Source organism: Tasmannia lanceolata, unplaced genomic scaffold (genome assembly GCF_043159265.1).
Source record: "Tasmannia lanceolata isolate RefF3 unplaced genomic scaffold, GAP_Taslan_0.1 ptg000015l, whole genome shotgun sequence".
Classification (NCBI taxonomy): Eukaryota; Viridiplantae; Streptophyta; class Magnoliopsida; order Canellales; family Winteraceae; genus Tasmannia; species Tasmannia lanceolata.
The window spans coordinates 33995319-34014329 of record NW_027518692.1 but is presented as its reverse complement, the minus strand read 5'-3'; the positions used below and the strand labels follow the sequence as shown (position 1 = coordinate 34014329).

The window sequence follows — 19011 nt, the reverse complement described above, 5'->3', positions numbered from 1 at the left end:
ATCTCAAATTACTTGCATTTGTGGAGAGAGAGGGAGAGAGAGAGAGAGAGAGAGAGAGAGAGAGAGAGAGAGAGAGAGAGAGAGAGAGAGAGAGAGAGAGAGAGAGAGGAAAACATGGTTTGTCCCAACTTCTCCCCAAAAATGCAACTAAACCAATACACATTTGAGAATTGAATATCATGCCAGAAATTTCACAAGAACAACAGACAAGGAAGAAAAGTGTGTTGGTTTATAGTTGCATTTCACAGGAACAACAGAAATTTCACAAGAACAACACATTTGAGAATATAGCTTCTTATCATGCCAGATATTCAATTCTCAAATGTGTGTTGGTTTAGTTGCATTTTTGGGGAGAAGTTGGGACAAACCATGTTTTCCTCTCTCTCTCTCTCTCTCTCTCTCTCTCTCTCTCTCTCTCTCTCTCTCTCTCTCTCTCTCTCTCTCTCTCTCTCTCCCTCTCTCCTTCTCTATGCCATGGTAGACATGTCTGTCAACCATGGGTCCAGAGGCTTTCCTATCGAGTAGACTTTGAATCCAATCTTCCTTAACTTCTCCGCATTGACGATGTTGCGCCCATCAAACACGAATGCTGGCTTCTGCATACTCTCGTAGATTTTCTGATAATCAAGAGATCTGAACTCTTCCCATTCAGTCAAAATGCAAATCCCATGAGCATCCTTTGTAGCTTCATATGCATCCCAAACCACTCTCACTTGCTTTACCGCAGTAGGACTCATGGGCTGGAGGTGAATTGGGTGATCCCAATCAAACTTGTTCATGGACAGATCCCTTTGGATCTGATCTTCGGTCACTTGTGGATCGTAGATGCTGACATTGGCCTTGTCTCCTAATAACCCCTTGCACACATCAATTGCCGGTGTGTCTCTCGTGTCTCCTGTGTCCTTCTTGAATGCAAATCCAAGAACAGCAATTTTCTTGCCCGAGACCGTGTTAAACATCGAAGAAACCACACGGTTCACAAACCGGTTCTTTTGATAGTCGTTGATCTTAATGACTTGCTTCCAGTAGTGTGCAACCTCTGGAAGCCCATTGCACTCGCAGATATAGACCAAATTGAGAATGTCTTTTTGGAAGCAAGACCCACCAAAGCCAACACTGGCATTGAGAAACTTAGGCCCAATTCTCAAGTCCTTACCAACAACATAGGCAACTTCTGTCACATCAGCACCTGTTGCCTCACAAAGTGCTGACATGGCATTGACAGATGAGATCCTTTGAGCTAAGATCGCATTGGCAGCGAGCTTCGAGAGCTCTGCAGACCAGAGATTGGTCGATAAGATCCGATCCTCTGATACCCAATGAGCATAAACATCCCTCAACGCTTTAATGGCCTTCTGACCTTCAGGTGTCTCCCGGCCTCCAATTAAAACCCGATCAGGCTTGAAAAGATCTTGAATTGCAGTACCCTCAGCAAGGAATTCTGGGTTTGAGAGGATTTGAAATTTTACACCTTTGCTATTATGGGTAAGGATCTTTTCTATTGCCTCAGCTGTCTTCACTGGGACAGTAGATTTCTCAACCACAATCTTATCAGATTTGGAAACATCAGCAATCATTCGTGCGGCACTCTCCCAGTAAGTCAAATCAGCAGCTTTACCAGCTCCAAGGCCCCGGGTTTTAGTTGGTGTGTTAACTGAAACAAAGATTATATCTGCTTCGGATATGTGTTTCTCTAAGTTGGTACTAAAGAAGAGATTCCTCCCTCTGCATTCCTTCACCACATCATCAAGGCCTGGCTCATAGATTGGAAGCTGATCACTGTTCCAAGCTGAAATTCGAGCTGTGGATATATCAACAACAACCACTTCAATGGATGGGCATTTGAGTGCAATTACGGCCATGGTTGGGCCTCCAACATATCCAGCACCGAGGCAGCATATCTTCACCATTGTTTTCCAATTCTTTTTTACGTATACCTGAAAGAAGAAAGAAATGGCATAAAGTGAGAAGAGAAAATGGTAGTACATTTGCAATAAAATTAGTCATGTTCCAAAGTCACCCATTAGACATTCTAGAATCTCTTGTCTATTTAGTTCAATTTGATGAGTTCGCGGTTGCAGAAAATCTCAGAAGATTGTATAACTATATGCAACATTTAGAATCTAGAATGACATGATCTGATTCTGAGCTTCCAAGTACTCAAAAACTTTTTAAGTAATGTTTTTGAGATTTTTTAGTACTCAATCCAGTTTTGTGTTTTTAGAATACTTGATCAAATCTTTTCAGGTTAATCCATTTGAAAATATGATCCTGGTAAAGGTGGCAAATAAATTGAAGAAACTCCAACGGGATTTCTTGGGAGAAGGAGAAGAATCTAATAAGAGAATAAAGCAACTCATGAAATGGAAGAAGGTTTGCAGATGAAAGAACAAGGTGGCATTGAATTAAGAAAGTTAAGGTTGGGAAATAAAGCTCCAAATGGAAAATGGTTGCGGAGAACTGGAGCTATGGAGAGGAAAAGAAGCATTTTGGCATAAAAACATTGGGGATAAGTATTAGTAGGGATGGCGGGATTTGGAGTGTAGGAACCAACCAGTAGGTAAATGTTCGAATGCATGACGGTCAATTTGTGGTACTAGAAGTAGTTCAGTTTGCTCTTTCTTTGTTGTAATTTTATTATTGCAATGAGGTTTCTGTTATCTTCAAAAAAAAAAAAAAACAAATTGACTTGACTGGGGGTGTTTTCCAAGCACTCTACTGAGGTTTTCGATACTGAATATATCATATACTAAAATAAAAAGTGATACAAATGAGAGAAGAGAACCACATTTTTAGATCTATAATGCGCCAGAACATCAAGGATCAAAGAATAGAAGGGCAGAATCTAGCAGATTAAGGATATAAGATCATAAATCTAAATCACTGAAAAAACATTTCCGAGAGAAAGGAAAAAAAATACCACGTTGAAATTACTACCATAGGAAAATAAATTCAAATGAATCAAGTGGATCAAAAGGGATTCAAGGAAAAAAACCAATGCAAAGATCTGAAATGAACACAATATGCTAGTCTTATTAACTACAAGGGAAATGATATACCAATTCATGCTGATTCAGAGAAGTTGCAAAAAATATGGCAACTTGGTCTTCGAAGAAAAGATGCTATTATCAGAACCATCATCTTACACATGAACAAAAGCATTTTGTGTAGATGGGAATCAGAAAACCAGCAAAATAATTGAAACACTATAAGTGCATTTTTTATGCACACCCAAATTGAAATTGGGCCTATTTCAGATTTCAGTTTATGCGTAAACCTGAAATCTATAGAAGGACCAAGTTGCAATTTGGCCATATTTCTAGAATTTAAATGTATTATAAGCCTGTTAATATCCCGGACTTATGAAAAATGAAGTCAAGCATCTAACAAACAGCCTCATTTGGAAATGAACCATAAAAACTTCAATCTTTTGTTCATGTTGATTGACAAGACAATTTGGGCTGAGATATTAGAACTCATGAATCATTAAATTAAGTAGAATGATATTACTGGACCCTGAATGAAGTAATGGTCATATGCATCAGATACAAAAATTTTAAAAAAAAATCAAAAACTACAACAGATCTAGCTGTTTGTAAACAGATCCCATCAATACATGACAGTCACAATTCAGATGATAAAAAAATCAATGGACACAATTTGGAGTCAATCACATAAAAAGAATACCCAAATTCTTCAAAAATCAATTCATAACAGGAGAGAGCCAAAAAACAAAAAAAATGAATAGACAAGAACCCAATTGTACTCTTGCCAATATGAACAATTCACATTACAGAATAGAAAAGGCAAAAACATAAAGTGACCACAAATGCACACAGATCATGATAATTAATGTATCAGAACTTGAGCATTACCTTCTGGATTCCTTCCTTTCTCTCTTCTCTACCAAATGATAAGGAGAAAAAATAAGTACAAAAAAGAGAGAGAAAAATGGCGGGTCTACATATTAACTACTACGTGACCTCACCCTCCTTAAATGCCGAACTAACTAATTAGCAAAGTCAGATTTTCTCATGCAGCAAAACTAGGAATATTTTGGACGTTTTCAAGCAAGCCTTTCCCCACTAACAGGCGGGGAAAAAACGACTATTCCAATGATACCCCGTCATAAAAGGTGATAAATAGGGAAATGATATATTCGACCCCTTTTCTTCCCTGGGCAACCCCCACTAGTGTATTTATGATTTTATGACAGCTCTTTTTACACTACGACTACCAGGGGTCCAACTTGGGTCGGGCTCAAACCGAATCCGATGGGTTTAACCCGATTTTGGCTCGGGTTGGGTTGGGTTAGGGTTCGGAAAAGCCAAGCCAACCCGATTTAATTTCGGGTTGAGCTAGGGTTGAAGCCTTCGTAACCCAACCCGAACCCAACCTCCATCCTCTAATTTTAACTTGGTGTAAATATTTTTTTTGAAACTACACTGAATCCTACCTTGTACGAAGATCCAAATCATTCAATTGTTGGGCCCTATGTAAATAAACCGTGTCCCAAATTTGTTTCCGTAGTATGATCCTAACCCTCTTATATGTTGATAAACTACACCATATAGAAATCTCTACAGATTGAGGATGGTTTTTTTGAAGCTATAAAGATGATTTTGGAGGTACGACTTAATTATGTTGGGGGCCCAATAGCTGAATGGTTTTGATCTTTGATCGAGGTGGGTCCCACTCGTGCACTACATATGCACACCATACAACTGAATGGTTTTGATCTTTGATCAAGGTGGGTCCCACTCGCGGGACACCATATATATGTATATAACACGCATTTATTAGAAAATTCATTGGGGCCCACTTTGTTCAAAGATCCAACGTGTTCATTTGTTGCAGAAAGGCCCTTCCATCAACATAAAAGAAAATTCAAAGTGGTCTGAGTGTTTCTTTGCATGTATATTAGGGTTTTATAACACGAGATTTTTAATATTTTGATATGGGTAGCCCTCCATTTATTTACATTTTTCTCATTTGCTGATAGGACAGCCAATCAGATTCGCAGGCGTCCCAATTGCTTCTTATTCTTCAATTTAATGTAAACCCAGACATAACACTCTTCTTCTACTGCTAGTGCTAGATGAATATGGGGAATGATATTTCCACCCCCTTTTGTTTGTCCATCCATTTTCACCTGCATTTTAAACTCTTCATAAATGTAAACTTTGTTCTCTACAAGTACCAAGTAAGTCAAATACTGGAAACTGAACAAATTTCTTTTTCTACAAAGACTTGCATTGTCATTTTTTGGATTGCAGGATTTTCTGAAAAAGTCTGGAGAAAAACTTTTCCAAAATCTCTCGCTTTTCCATTGTTTAATTACATATAAAAATGTCAATTAAGCAAAAGCAGTTCAATTTTTATATAGAGAGAGCTTCAATTTATAATAATATTCCTCTAAAAAGGAATAAGTATTATCATTTCTTTCTAAAATGTAGAAATGAAAAATAATCCTGAGAATTTTTTTGAAAGAAATGCTTTTCTTGCAATGCAAACAGAGCCCAAAGTAAAAACATTGGCAGCAAAAGTACATGTGGAGTCCACATGTTTAAGCCTCCTGAGCGACTGTTTACCTAGGCACGTAGAACCCTCTGCAACTCCATTTTGAATAAGAAAATCAGACCGTTGCTTCCTATGCAGACACCCACATTCAAAAAGCTCCATTGAATGCAAGAAAGAAAAACCCACATCTAAATCCCCTTCTATTTCAACAAATGAAGAAAACTGTAGACAAAAGACCATCCCCAACCTCAGGAAATCTCAATGGAGAAACACATATCCATGACCCCCACCACAACCCATGTCCAACGCCAATCACTGACCCCTTTCTGGAGGTTCAGCCACTGGCGCGGAGGTAGAACGCTCTATGATTCGATTCATAAGAGCGCAAGGCCCTCAACCAACAGTTCAATCAGACTAGAAGCTACACAATGAGTCAAATGTCCTTACCCAAGCTACCTGCCATCCCCCTTATAATCTTATCAAAGCGAGTTATGTGCCCGTGTGTGACTCCCAAGCTCCTCAATACCAAGATGACAAATAAGTAACAACAGAGGATTCGTACAGAGGCTAGGGAAGAAGCTCAAGCGAAACCAAATTCCTATGGGTCTATTTGGTTGCACAATTTCTGGGGTTTACTAGGTCTTTTGGTTGGTTTTGAGGCGCTACCCCATCTACTAGTGGTGTTTGGTTGCATGTTTTGATTCAAATGACTTGGAGATTACTTGCCTTGTCTCTCCCCTGTCAACCCATTTCGCATCAACCCATTTCGCATTACTTTTGTCCCCCACCAAACTACTTCAAAAAAAAAAAGGGATTTTTGCTAGAGAGTACTAGGATTTAGTACTCTTCTCTCATTCTCTCTCTTCTCTCTATATATATTGGAAATGATACCCCTACAGCCCTCTTATTTTCATAATGACACTCTGTACCAGCTACTTACTACTACTCTACGAAGAGACTACTTCACTGCTATTACACTTGTTGACTACTACAGTAATAATTCACCACTCTGTACAAGGCATAAAGGAGTAACCAGGCATGAAGCTAAATGATTGCAGAGACTTGATGTAACAATCACTCTAGTGCAGGTTTTCCTGGGTTCATTCAAATGGTACATGTGATAAGTTGTCAAAACACATGTGTGTATGCATGTGTGTATGCATGCATGGAGCATGAATATGTGTTTCAAACCCCTTTTTTTTTAATGGTAAAATATCATTAATAAGGGGAAGACCGAGATAGTCCACCCAAGAAGATTACAAACAAGAAAAAAATACAAGAGAAGCAACAGAGAAAAAACACAAATAAAACACCGTCACGGGGGCAAAGAGTCTAACATCTCAAGATCCAATCTTGCTTGACACCCCGACCCTCGCTAATATGTGTTTCAAACCTTGAACCATCTTTAACTACCAATGAAACTTAACACAGATGCTAGGAACCATGAATCAAAAGGTGAGACATTATGAAATGGTATTGACAAAGAACTCTCTTAAAGATAATATGCACCTGAACAAAATTTACTGTGGTGATGATTACAAATGCCAACCAAACAGGCAGACCAGAAGGGGAAAGGGGGCGTCTAGGATAGCTTGAGGGCCATTTCCTGAAGGAGAGCCCGCTTTTGAGAGGCAGTGATGATGTGGTTGGTTTCCGCATTCTCAAGAACATCAGTGATAATGGCAGCTGCATGGCCAAGAGGCTCTTCTACTGCCCTTTTCAACATGAATGCCTTTGGAATCAAAAATAAATAAATTCAATTACCAAACTTACTTCAGAATCCTCGAGTGATGATCATGATGTGGTTGCAAGCATAAAAAACTTCATGCATACATCATGCGTTGGTCTATAATAATATTTTACCAAGTAATTGACAAGAAGTAATTAGTATAAAAGAGAACAAGCATTATGAAGAAGATGATGAGATGATAGAGCACAAATAGAACCAGCTATGGAGCAGTTTTTGCCAAATTCCACTTACCCAAATGAGATATAGCAAATTAAATTGCTAAATTGATCACCTAAGGGACGTTGGTGATCTGTTGGCAATGAGAGTCCTGGTTCTATATGTGGAAAGTGAAAAGGAAACTGTGGAGAGCATTTGGTTTGCCAAATAGTTTCCTTCTTTTTCAGTGCTTGAAAATCTAGTGAAAATGATGCTTATTTTCAGCAGTTGAAAAACAAAAAACAAGTTTAAGAAATCAAAGCATGGAAAAAGGAAAGGGGGTGTATTAAGAGAATAGCCTATAGTAAAAGTGATAGCCACATGATGATGTGTAATGGTCCATCTAATCATCCATATAAATAAATATCCTCTAGCCCTGTTTTGATAACGACACCCCTCACTTATTGAACACCTTTGGTTGGCTGTTACTTTTTGGGAATTGCAAAAGGATAGCATCCTTTAACAGCAAATTAAAAAAGTGTAAAACAAAGAGAGGAGCGCTGTTATTAAGAGAAGGCACACATTCACTAAAGTGTGTGGAGAGAGAGAGAGAGAGAGAGAGAGAGAGAGAGAGAGAGAGAGAGAGAGAGAGAGAGAGAGAACCTGGCCATGATGCGATATTCCTAAAGTGCATGGTTCTTGAAACCAAGGTTCTCCATCTACCTGAACTGGCAAACTAACAAAAAGATGGATCTTGATGGATTGCCCTTGTGCCAGCCTCCTAGCTCGAGACAATCCCACCTGTCCCCACACATATTGCAATTGTCAGTAAACATTTTCAGACAGCACTCAATTCTACTACAAACTGGCAAATTGTTAAAGAGGCTATAGTCGTCTGTGTCCAACAATCCCTTGTTTTTAAAACTATTCCCAATGATGCATCTAATTCACTAATTAATGGAGGATGCTTAAGCATTTAAGGCACGTAGTCGACAGCCCATGTACTGACAATAACTTCAATAACAGTGTCATGTACCAAAAGTTTATTACAGATCAAGGCTTTAAATCTAATTACTAGGTCGTTCCCCATTTCTAAATTTTGGGGGAAGATTCCGGTTCGAACTACTAAAATCTCAACTACAATTCACACTTTACATAAGCTTTCTAAATTCTACTATTATGTAAAATAAAACAATGAAAGAACAGGAATTACAATATTTAGGACCTTAAAAAAAGGGAATGATCAATAATAAAGGAGAAGATTGAAGACATAACTGGATGAGTCCTGTCGACTATAACTCTGTGTTTTCAGAATCTTACAATGATTTAAATAACTGGAAGACACCTAACCTCCTTGAAGTGGATTCCAACAAAAAAAAATGAAACCAAATGCAAAATCCCCATTTTATGTATTTTTTCAAACCAGATTGAAGAAGAAGATTATGACGAAGAAGTGACTACCTTAATATTTATGTGAAATGGCCTGTTCTGTTTTTGTATGTCTTAGAGTAGAACTAATCAGATGATTCATATCAGTGTTTCAAAACTCATAATTTAATGACAACTCGGCCAAACATAAAAGGGAGTCGATTCAGGCGAGTCAATGGTTAATGCAATCAATTTTTAATTAACTTGGGCAATCCACAGAAGATTGAGGGTCAAAATTGTCATAATGTTCACATACACTGACAACCTACATATCAATGACAACTACCACAAATTACCTGAAGCTTTCCAAGGTGCCACGTTCCAGATATACTAACAACCTCCAATATCTTATCGTGCATAGATTGAGGGTCAAAATTGTCATAATTTTCATCCTCATTTTGCCACAGATCTACTCCTCCCATGTAGCTTCCAACGTTAGCAACAAGCACACCTTCAGCATCCTGCAACAATTTGAGACACTTCATTAGAGAAATGATAATTTCCAGTACATGATTCTAAACCCTTGCAAACGCACCTCGGGAACCTCTATTTCCACCCCATCCACCTCTAGTCTTATTTGCCATGGAAAGTCTGCAAATGTTCTATCCATGATGCACTTTGCACCTTCCCTCGCATAGAGCATTTTATTCAGAAACTGCAGAAAAATTGCAAACTTTTCAGCTAGACGAAACTGGATAACTGCAGCCAAAAGTCAAAACACTATCTTGGCTTGGACAGAGACATATAAACAATATTTGCAGAATGAGAAATGCTAAAGACGGTGACCCCATTAGTCTACTTCCTAAAGATCATTTTTTTTGGACCGGATGTACCAAGTGGATGTGATTCGGTCCATTGATCCCAGCAAACACAAGTTTGTCCCATAGCCATTGGCCCCACCTTGATCGAATGACTCTAGCCTTCGATTTATTAGGCTTTGTTTAGGGCTCCCCCAAGAAAATCTGAAGGGCTGGTTTTTGTAGCACTAAATCTTATAGATAGGGTGTCCGTTTGGCATGGGACGAAGACCATGTGGGTTGCCTTATGATTGCCCACTAGATCAACAGTCTCAATCACCCCTGCATGTCCGTGTGGGACCCAATGTTGATCGCTAGGATTGATCCTATTGGTGATTGTCCACATAGTCGGACTCTTGCAGCATGACTAAAGAGGTTTACTTATAATGTAATCAAGTTACCCTATGAAACAAGCTAGAAAAATGAGGGTTGATTCAGGAGTCGCCAAGTCAAATTAGTGTTTTGGAAGCCATAAAAAGTAGACATGTTCTCTGAAAGAGAAAAACTCGGCCTCATATCACCAGGTTCAAAAGATACTCTAAATGAATACTTTGATGACAATTTTCCCAAATCATGGTTGGGTCATTCATTTCTAAGGAGAAAACATTTACAAAATAGAGAATAATCCACATCCACTATATTAGCGGAGTTTGGGAAATAATCATATCTCCCATAATTTTATGGTATCTTTTCTTAATTTCCCTGTCGTTTTTTTTATATTGTTATTAATTCTAGACCAGCAAGTCAAACGAATCAGTGCTGCATCCCGAACAAGAATCGAAGTTACATTATCTAAGCCTCAGTGGTTATTTGGTCTCAGGATGCGAAGGGAATTTTAGAAACTTAGTGGGCAATGGATAGACATCTTTTGCCTTCTTATAATGCAAACAAAACAAGATCCAGGGGGGGCTGAGATGTCTATTTCTGACTTGCAATTTCTTGTACAAGGGAAACTTTAGCAAAAGCACCTTAATACCTTACTTGTTTTGGAGGGAATTAGTATTTGTTAAAGTATAAAAGATTAAATAACACCATCTCCAACAGCTTAAGCTTTTGGAGTAACTGTTTGTTTCACATGGCATCAGAGCAAAGGTCCTGAGTTCAAACCTCCTGGATAGTAAAAATCCACATGCGATGGCCAAACCCAAAAAAGGGGCCACATGTGCCACGTGTAGGCCAACCCAAAGAAAGAGGGGCTACACGTGAGGGGGAATGTTAAAGTATAAAAGAATAAATAACGCCATCTCCAACAGCTTAAGCTTTTGGAGTAACTGGTTGTTTCGCAGTATTGTTCCCCCTCCCCATTATTGCTAGTTCTTAAGTGAAATCTGTGAAACGACCAGTTACTCCAAAAGCTTAAGCTGTTGGAGAAGGCGTTATTTATTCTTTTATACTTTAACACTCCCCCTCACGTGTGGCCCCTCTTTCTTTGGGTTGGCCTACACGTGTCACATGTGTCCCCACTTTTGGGTTGACCATTGCATGTGGATTTTTGACATCAAGGAGGCTTGAACTCAAGACCTTTGCTTTGATACCATGTGAAACGACCCGTTACTCCAAAAGCTGAGAAGGCGTTATTTATTCTTTTATACCTTAACAAAATCTCCACATTGCAGATGCTTTTACATTTTTCCTTCTCCCTTTTTCCTAATCTTGCATGTATCATCTAGTATCAGAGTGGATTTCTAGCAAGACAAGCTCTCGGAAATTGTAAGTTGAGAACGACAAAGGCCGGTAGAGATGCTAGTGTTGCTGCTCAAGGAGCCAGTAGAGAGGCAATATGAGAATTGAAAGAAGAATAAATCAACTGATATGCTGCAGGAAGCACAGGATCTAGTAAGGGGTGGTAGAAGCATTGCAAAATCTCACAAAAATGAATATGAGGTGCATGCCATGAAATTGAGGTGGAAGCCTCAAATTGGTGGGAAATAAAGGGAGAACAAAGCTTAAAACCGGGTTATTCCCAATAACTTCGGAACCTATCAAAGAGAACAAACTATGCAAGAATACATTGGAAGAGTTCTATCAACTCTATCAATGATGAATTGATGATATATAAGAGAACAATGAACAGTAACTGGATATGTCAACGGCCTAGGGGTTCAAATACAAGATGAAATCTATATGAATAAGATGCAAAAGGATAGTTACCAACTCACATTAAACGACGAAGAGAACAAAAATACAGGGAAGAGTACAATTGGGCTAGTTTTAGCATGAAAAGCAAGTTGGATAAGAAGACGAACGTATTGACTAATTGGGTAATAGTAGGTTAGCACCTAAGCTTCAAGTTCAAGAATGCCAGATGCCAACAATGTGGTTTAATTGTTTTAAATATTGAGAACAGGACCGTATTCCTTTCAGATACCCAAATGCAAATTTGACGCTCAAAACTCACAACATTGAGCATAATGAAGATGAAATTAGTGAAGATAGTATAAGGGAGAGATAGAGGATCAGTTTATGACACAACAGTGGAGATGGAGCCCATAACTGTTTTGGGAAATTTGAAAAGATGGTGTCTAGAAAGATGGTGGATAAACTCAATTTGAAGATAAAAAACCAGCGAAGCTCATAACTGTTTTGGGAAATGAACAAAGTAACCGTCGATTCGTGCTGTCTTGTTCCACTATTGGCAGAAAATATAAGGATTCTATTAGGTGACATTGTGACACATAATGATTATGTACACTTCCCATCTATTACTTGGGCGTTCATGGGAATACAACCAACAAATTGTTCATAGTGACGAGAAAAATACTTTTTGGAAGGGTATTATTAAGATGAATCTGCTATATTAACATAAGAATCCATTCCAATGTTTAAGAAAGGGTGTAAATCTCTTGCTGATGTCAAAGGCCATAGAAAAAAGTACCTGGTTATAGAACTTCTCTGGGTTTTCTTCCCGTAGATTATGAATGTCCAGAGCAACCTTTGCATCACATCCTATACCTGTTGAAATAATTAACGAAGTCATTTTAAATTTCTCATATACAATTAAGTAACTCAAGAAATTTTTACATAACACACCAAGATAATTGTTCATAAACTTAGGCCGTTGATCATGCTTAGCCTGTAGATTTCCTATAGTTATTTTCCATCGATCAAGAATGGTAACTGCTGCATGCTCTATATGGTGCAAGACTGTGCACAAGCCTCCTTGTCTCTCCACGGCACCAAGACCACCTCCCCAAGACAAAACCCGAGCCAGATCATTACCAGTCCCAGCTGGAAGGATTGCAACTGGGGGAGGAGATTCAAAATTTTGCTTGTCGATCACATCTAGAACCCAACCAACTGTGCCATCTCCACCACATACAAGAATTCTAAAGTGCGGCACGGTTCTAAATAAAAAGAGACCGGCCTCTGGTCCCTGCGCAGAGCTCAACTCGAAGACCTAAAAGGAGCACCTAGTAGATTAAACTTTAAGATAATTAAGTACAAATGATACAATTACCTGCAAATTAGAAAAGAAAGCAATATAAAGTTAACTTCAAGCCAGATCTGCATATTCTGATAAGGTTTATGCAGCGATCAATACCCAAAGCCAGTTAACTTCAAGCCGGATCTTGAACTGCATATTAGAAAATTTCGGCGAAATGGTCTGATCAGCCAGTTAAATTCAAGCCAGATCTTGCACTGCATATTTTGGTTTCAGTTTGGAACATTGAATCAGAAAAGTACAGAATTTCGCAGAAAATTGCGAAATTCTGAAATTTCGCCAAAATTTCAACTGAAATTTTGCCCTTATTTACAAAATTTCCACCAAAATAGCAACGATTGCCAACAAAATTTAAAGATTTCTGCCAAAAATTTTCGGTTTCAGTGGTGGCCGAAACTGACATTTAAATCCTTGGATCTGAAACCTTATCAGAATATGCAGTGCAAGAAAGATGATGAATATCCATCATCAGTGAGAATCACGTACTAGCTCGTGCAGTGTTTTCTAAAACTCAGAGAAATGCAAAATTGTGATACAGTGAAAGATGGTAATTAAAAAAAAATTGGAAACGCAAGCTAAGATATTCAATACACAGAAATTGGCTCTATGACTTCCCACCAACAATCCCTCAGCAGTTAGGAGCTTCCACACCATTTTTTAATAATGAAATACTGAGATAAGTTCATGGTCATCAATACAGACCTGCACGGGATTCAGAAGAATGTTTAGACGATGCCTAAGTGAGTCCCCACGCTGGGCGCCACTTTTCTTGTTGATGAAAACTAGGAGTGGCCTTGCATCAGGAGGTAAATCCATCAATTCATATTTTTGCTTCATTTCTAAAATTCGATACTCATTACTACGGGGGATTGACACACTCCTTTTTGGGGTTGACTTCTCTTCCGCCTTTATATCCATTTCACCATTACTATGCAAATTCCCCACATTGGTCCCAGCATTACAATTTTCATCATTTCTATGAGAACCAATCAATGACTGGGAAGTCTCAGTAGTGCTCTCCGTAGATGAGACCGCAGTACTAAAGCTATTAGCTGAGTCAGCAGACATTTCAGTGCCATTCTTGTGCTTTTTACTAGGAATCCTAATACACTCACGTACAGACGATGCCAGCTCATTTGCACCGTGCGTGATTGAGCTCAAAAATCCACTCGAGCCCGTCCTGTTCAATTCCTTAACAAAGAGAGGAGATAAAATTAGCCTCCCATATGGCCCCAAATCACAAACATCACCAGTTTCATTATTCATATTTGCGTGGCACTCAACGTGAACTAGTCTCTGACACCACAAACAACGCCAAATGGGAGACCCACCAAGAAAAGACCCACTGCATGGCTCTTCACAATAAGTACAACAAGGGGTTTCTTCAGGTCTATCCGCAACCTCCGTCCATCTCACAGCCCATTGGTGGATCACATGCTTAGACCCAATCATAGATACACATTTGCAATCCTTTTGTGCGCTTGAAGAGCAGCTCAAATGTGCGGCAGCACCGCAAACATTACAACGGTGAATGAAATAATCTGAAGCCATCATTTGTCCTAATGGTTGAGGTGGTGAAATAGACTCCATGCATACACAACAATTTAAACTTTTCCCGCGGGACCCGGATTCTAAGTTCCATGTATGAGATGCACCATGAACCTTATGCTTTGCCTTTGGGTTCTTCTTTGATCTTGCCACAGCTTTCATCCAACTTAGACTAATATTTCGCCTCCATTGAAAAACGGTGTATGATATAGTCAATATTCCAACGAAGACAGCCGTAAGACAACCGAAGAAGAACATATGGGATTCCTCCATATCATATGGCTTGTTACTCCACCCAGGGAGCAGCATTCAAATTTTTTCTCTATGATTATCCATTCTTCAGTGTGAATTTCTCAGTATTGTGCTCCTCATTTGAAACAGATTTAGAAAACCATTCAAATCCTAGAAATTATCAAGGAGTTTAGGCGCCAACCAATCACAATACTGAAACATGGAAATATAAGGATAGAATTGAAAATTAAGGCAACTAGCATAAAATGCATCTTAAATCTGCTTTAACCATAAATGACATGCCAATATTACATATGAACCATGAAAGAGACTTGCAATATGGTTATAGTTAAGAGACTTGTAAACAGTCCTCGATCTTATTGAGGAATTTATTAGCCGACCACATTCCTCTTTGGGTGCGTTTGGATCGCCGGAATCAGGAAATGGTAACGGTATATGATACTGACTTACGCGATTCTAGCGTTTGGTTGCAATTTGCAAATGGAATTCATCAAGGATGGCTTTTACTATGAAATCAACATAACCACTTTGATGGAGTCTCATCAGAAACCGGTATGCATTATAAATTCCACATTCAGCGACATGGCAAAGCAAATAGCATTTGTTTCGGCAATGATGTTAATAAATGACAGAAATGTTTACCAGTTATCTAATCCAGATATTTTCTATTTTACGTCAACAGGGGAAACCAAATCTCAATGCACAAGATCATAAATGCCTGTAGATCAATCCTGGGTGTTACTGGAAAATCCAACAGACATATTTATATACGAAAAGTTAATCCTCTAGATATTCATAAGGATTGGAGACAGAAAACATAATAGGAATTCAACCCATTTTGCAGTCAATGATTGAAAATAAGAAGTGGGAACAGATTGTGGAAGTCAATTCCTTCGATCACCGAAGAGTCCATCTGTCTGAAAAATACAATGATAAAAAATTTAGTGAAATTTTTTCAGATACAAGAGATTCAAGAAACATCAACCTTTAATTTCCAGAATAGACAACCACATTATGGACTTTCATGCTTCAACAAGAATCAAACTGAAAATCAAGGTTTTAAATTTCGGTTTTGGTCGCCGCGGAAATGAAAACGCTTTGATTTTAGATGGAAATTTCGGTGGAAATCCTGTAAAATCACAGAAACACGTGGAAACATATGCAAATGACAGAATTTAAAAGTGAAACTTCAAGAAATGCTAGAATAAGCAGAAATACACACTTAGAAACCATCACATAAACAAGACAACCATCCATAGCGTAAGTTTGGTTGCACAAACGCTCGGCATTCATTGGAATTTCAAACGTCAATGCATGCAGATTCCTTGTTTGGTTGCCAATATTGCATTGAAGTTCTATTTGACTCCCCAACATGTTCTAGAGATCAGCATTGCTTTTTTGCACATGTGACGCCTATGTGGCACTAATGTCCCCTCTATTCATCTTCCAAGCAAATTCTACCAAAATGTTAAATTATTGGTAGAAGAATAGTGGAAAAGGTCTTGTCTTTTCTTTCTCTCTTTCTCCCTCTTCACTATCTCTCTCTCTCTCTTCACTCTCATTTTTTGCTAATGACACCCCTACTTTTTCCACTACTCTCCGAGAGAACTGCCGCGCAACCAAACTCTACTTACCACTATTCCACTATTCTTCTAGAGAGACTAAATGCTTGTCTCTTCCCTTTTGACTTCTTATTCTACTACTCTCCCACCACCCCGGTGCAACCAAACATACCCTAATAGTTTAAAAACATCGAACACCTAGTGACATCCACTGTCACGATCACGTAGTGACATGCATCAAAGTCACGCATGCCAGATAATTTAGTACGTACCAAATTTCACATGTAATTCATATAAATATTTATACATAATACATGCACCATGTTTTGCATGCAATTCATATAATTAATAATAATGTGATACATACAATCATAAATATAGTGTGCCACTATTACATTTACGATTTTGTTTTATGCATTACGGTCATTTTGATAGGGATGGAATAGAAACATTTCGGCCATTTCATGTCAATTTCGGTGGAAATTTAAAACCATGCTGAAAACGACATATAAAAAATCAAAAATTTAAGTGCTACAAAAATTCAATGAAATTTGCAAGAAGAAATGGCCAGGTGAACTTCAGGGGCAGAATTTTTAGGCTGAAAGTAGGCCAAAATTTCAAATAGCAATATGGTGATGATGATAACAGAAAAGAAACAACAAAAACAATAGAAGAGTAATAAAACTGTAAGAACATTCATATAATAACCTAAAGATCCTTCTAAGATTCCAATCTTTAATCACCCAAATAAAGGATAGAAAAAATAAAAAATTACTTAAGCAGAGCATTTTTTTTCCACAAGTGACATTACATTCATGATTATATCAACTTAAGGCAATACATATAAAAGAAGAAACCATGATACAAAAGAACACAACAAACTAAAACACAAAAGGCAAATTTAATGGGAAAAAAAAAACCCAGAAAAACCCATCAAAAATTCAACAAGGTGCATCGATTATATTGCAAAAAAATCGATGGAAATCAACAAAATCAAAGATGATTCCCGCAAAAGTACCACGAGAGAAGAACAGGGTAAAGATCGTAAAACTTACAACAACTTTTTGTGATGAATGTGGTCGATTTGGAGAGAGATCTCATTCGAATTTGAGAATCAAAAAGGTTATTTTGGTTAGTGTTCTTATGAGAAAAAACCAGCTGATTCGAAAATGAGAACTTTAGAAAGGAGAAAAGGACCTGCCTCGAAGGGGTTTATGTATCACTGTTTTGGGCGAAAGATATATTCGACCCCTTTTCTTACCTGGGCCACCCTCATGACTCCCTCGAGTGTAAAAAGAGTATTCATAATCATATGCAAAGGAAGTAGTCCGGGGAAGAAAAGAAGGGGAAGATATTATTTACCTTTGTTTATTCTATGAAGCGAGGTGCGTGTACACGTGGAAGAGAGAAGCTTCGATGAAATTACTGAGGGTCCCACCTCTCTCCTGTCGGTAAAGTTATCTGACCGTTCATCTTATGGGCCACCACATGACACGTGGAATCTGTTCTCACCTAAATTAGACCTGGCAAACGGGTAACCCGAGCGGGTACGGGTAAGAAATACCGGTGCGGGTACGGATAGCCTTTCATGAACCCGGAACTCACCCGGGCGGGTACAGGTATACCCGCGGGTAACCCGGCAAATTTAAAGAAGAAATTATATGATGAATGGGTGTATGAACACATAAAGGTGGTACGATGAATGTACAAGCCTTGATATTTAATACAACAGCAGTTTCTTAACAAGTCAACTGCTGTTGGATCAAATATCAAATGATGAGTACATGTTTATATGCCCATTCATCATACAATTTTTCATCTACATTAACAAATGTTTGTTTTGGTACAACCAAGATACCAGTTACAGGGTCTGGTTGCTTTGACTTGTTTTGTTGGCCCACCCACATAGTCTATTTTTTAGTATTTAGAGTTTAGGCCTTAAGAATAAAAACTTGAAAACCGAATGGCGGGTAACCCGCAGGCACCCGCGGGCACCAACGCCCGACCCAGACCCACCCGCGGGTCACGGGTACGGGTTGGGTGCCGGTATTTTTTTTCACGGGTATTGAAATTGTTACCCATACCCCTGCGGACCGCGTGTACCCGCGGGTACAGGTCCCATTTTGCCAGGTCTAACCTAAATGGATGAGCCTAACATTTCAACTACTATCATAGGCGCAAATGATACTAGGATTCCTCATAATTTATTGCTTAAACTATCAGAATGCTAGCAAACCGATACCCTCAAAGATCAATGCTAATAATCAATTTTGGGTCTCATATGAGGTATGTATATGTAATCGAGACCGTTGATCTCATAGTTCATCATGAGAAGACCGTTTCAATGGTTTAGATTTTCTTGGAAAAACCTTGGACATGGCGAGAGGATAAGATCGTTCGATCAAGTACCCCGCAAAATCGGAGATCTAAACAATTGGGTATTTTTGGGTTGCTTTTTGGCATAATCTTTTCGAAGCCAAAAGAAATTGGCAAAAACCAAATTTCCAGTCTTTTAAATAAAGCTACTGATACTGGCACTACCATGTTTTAACCCTTGCAAAAAACTGAGTTTGTCTT

General features: G+C 38.6%; 2 protein-coding genes across 4 annotated transcripts; both read right to left on the bottom strand.

Moving 5' to 3' along the window:
- Nucleotides 1-209: 209 nt before the first annotated feature.
- On the bottom strand, nucleotides 210-4017 carry LOC143845591 (UDP-glucose 6-dehydrogenase 4-like). The gene is made up of 2 exons (XM_077353970.1): nucleotides 3876-4017; nucleotides 210-1937 (listed from the first exon to the last, which is right to left on the bottom strand). The coding sequence occupies exon 2, from the start codon at nucleotides 1908-1910 to the stop codon at nucleotides 468-470; it is 1443 nt and encodes a 480-aa protein (XP_077210085.1). The 5' UTR covers nucleotides 1911-1937; nucleotides 3876-4017; the 3' UTR covers nucleotides 210-467.
- A 2793-nt stretch (nucleotides 4018-6810) lies between these two features.
- Nucleotides 6811-17654, bottom strand: LOC143846752 (diacylglycerol kinase 1-like). 3 transcript variants are annotated; one of them, XM_077355305.1, is made up of 9 exons: nucleotides 17490-17654; nucleotides 15515-15789; nucleotides 13775-15022; nucleotides 12661-13027; nucleotides 12506-12582; nucleotides 9369-9488; nucleotides 9130-9294; nucleotides 8069-8206; nucleotides 6811-7252 (listed from the first exon to the last, which is right to left on the bottom strand). In XM_077355305.1, exons 3-9 carry the CDS (start codon nucleotides 14927-14929, stop codon nucleotides 7103-7105), a joined length of 2172 nt encoding a protein of 723 aa, XP_077211420.1. In that variant the 5' UTR covers nucleotides 14930-15022; nucleotides 15515-15789; nucleotides 17490-17654; the 3' UTR covers nucleotides 6811-7102. The 3 variants fall into 3 exon arrangements, with proteins under 3 accessions (XP_077211420.1, XP_077211419.1, XP_077211421.1); XM_077355304.1 differs by having other exon boundaries at nucleotides 13775-15789; XM_077355306.1 differs by lacking the exon at nucleotides 15515-15789 and having other exon boundaries at nucleotides 17490-17653.
- Between the last annotated feature and the right edge of the window lie 1357 nt (nucleotides 17655-19011).

Bases quoted from the DNA above. Each gene is read 5' to 3' on its own strand.
- LOC143845591 (XM_077353970.1), bottom strand. From the start codon at position 1,910: ATGGTGAAGATATGCTGCCTCGGTGCTGGATATGTTGGAGGCCCAACC.
- LOC143846752 (XM_077355304.1), bottom strand. From the start codon at position 14,929: ATGCTGCTCCCTGGGTGGAGTAACAAGCCATATGATATGGAGGAATCC. The intron at 9,489-12,505 runs GTACTTTTTTCT...ATTTTTCTGCAG, and splicing joins CAGAGAAGTTCTATAACCAG to TTTCTGAATAAAATGCTCTA. The intron at 9,295-9,368 runs GTGCGTTTGCAA...AAATTGTTGCAG, and splicing joins TGGAAATAGAGGTTCCCGAG to GATGCTGAAGGTGTGCTTGT.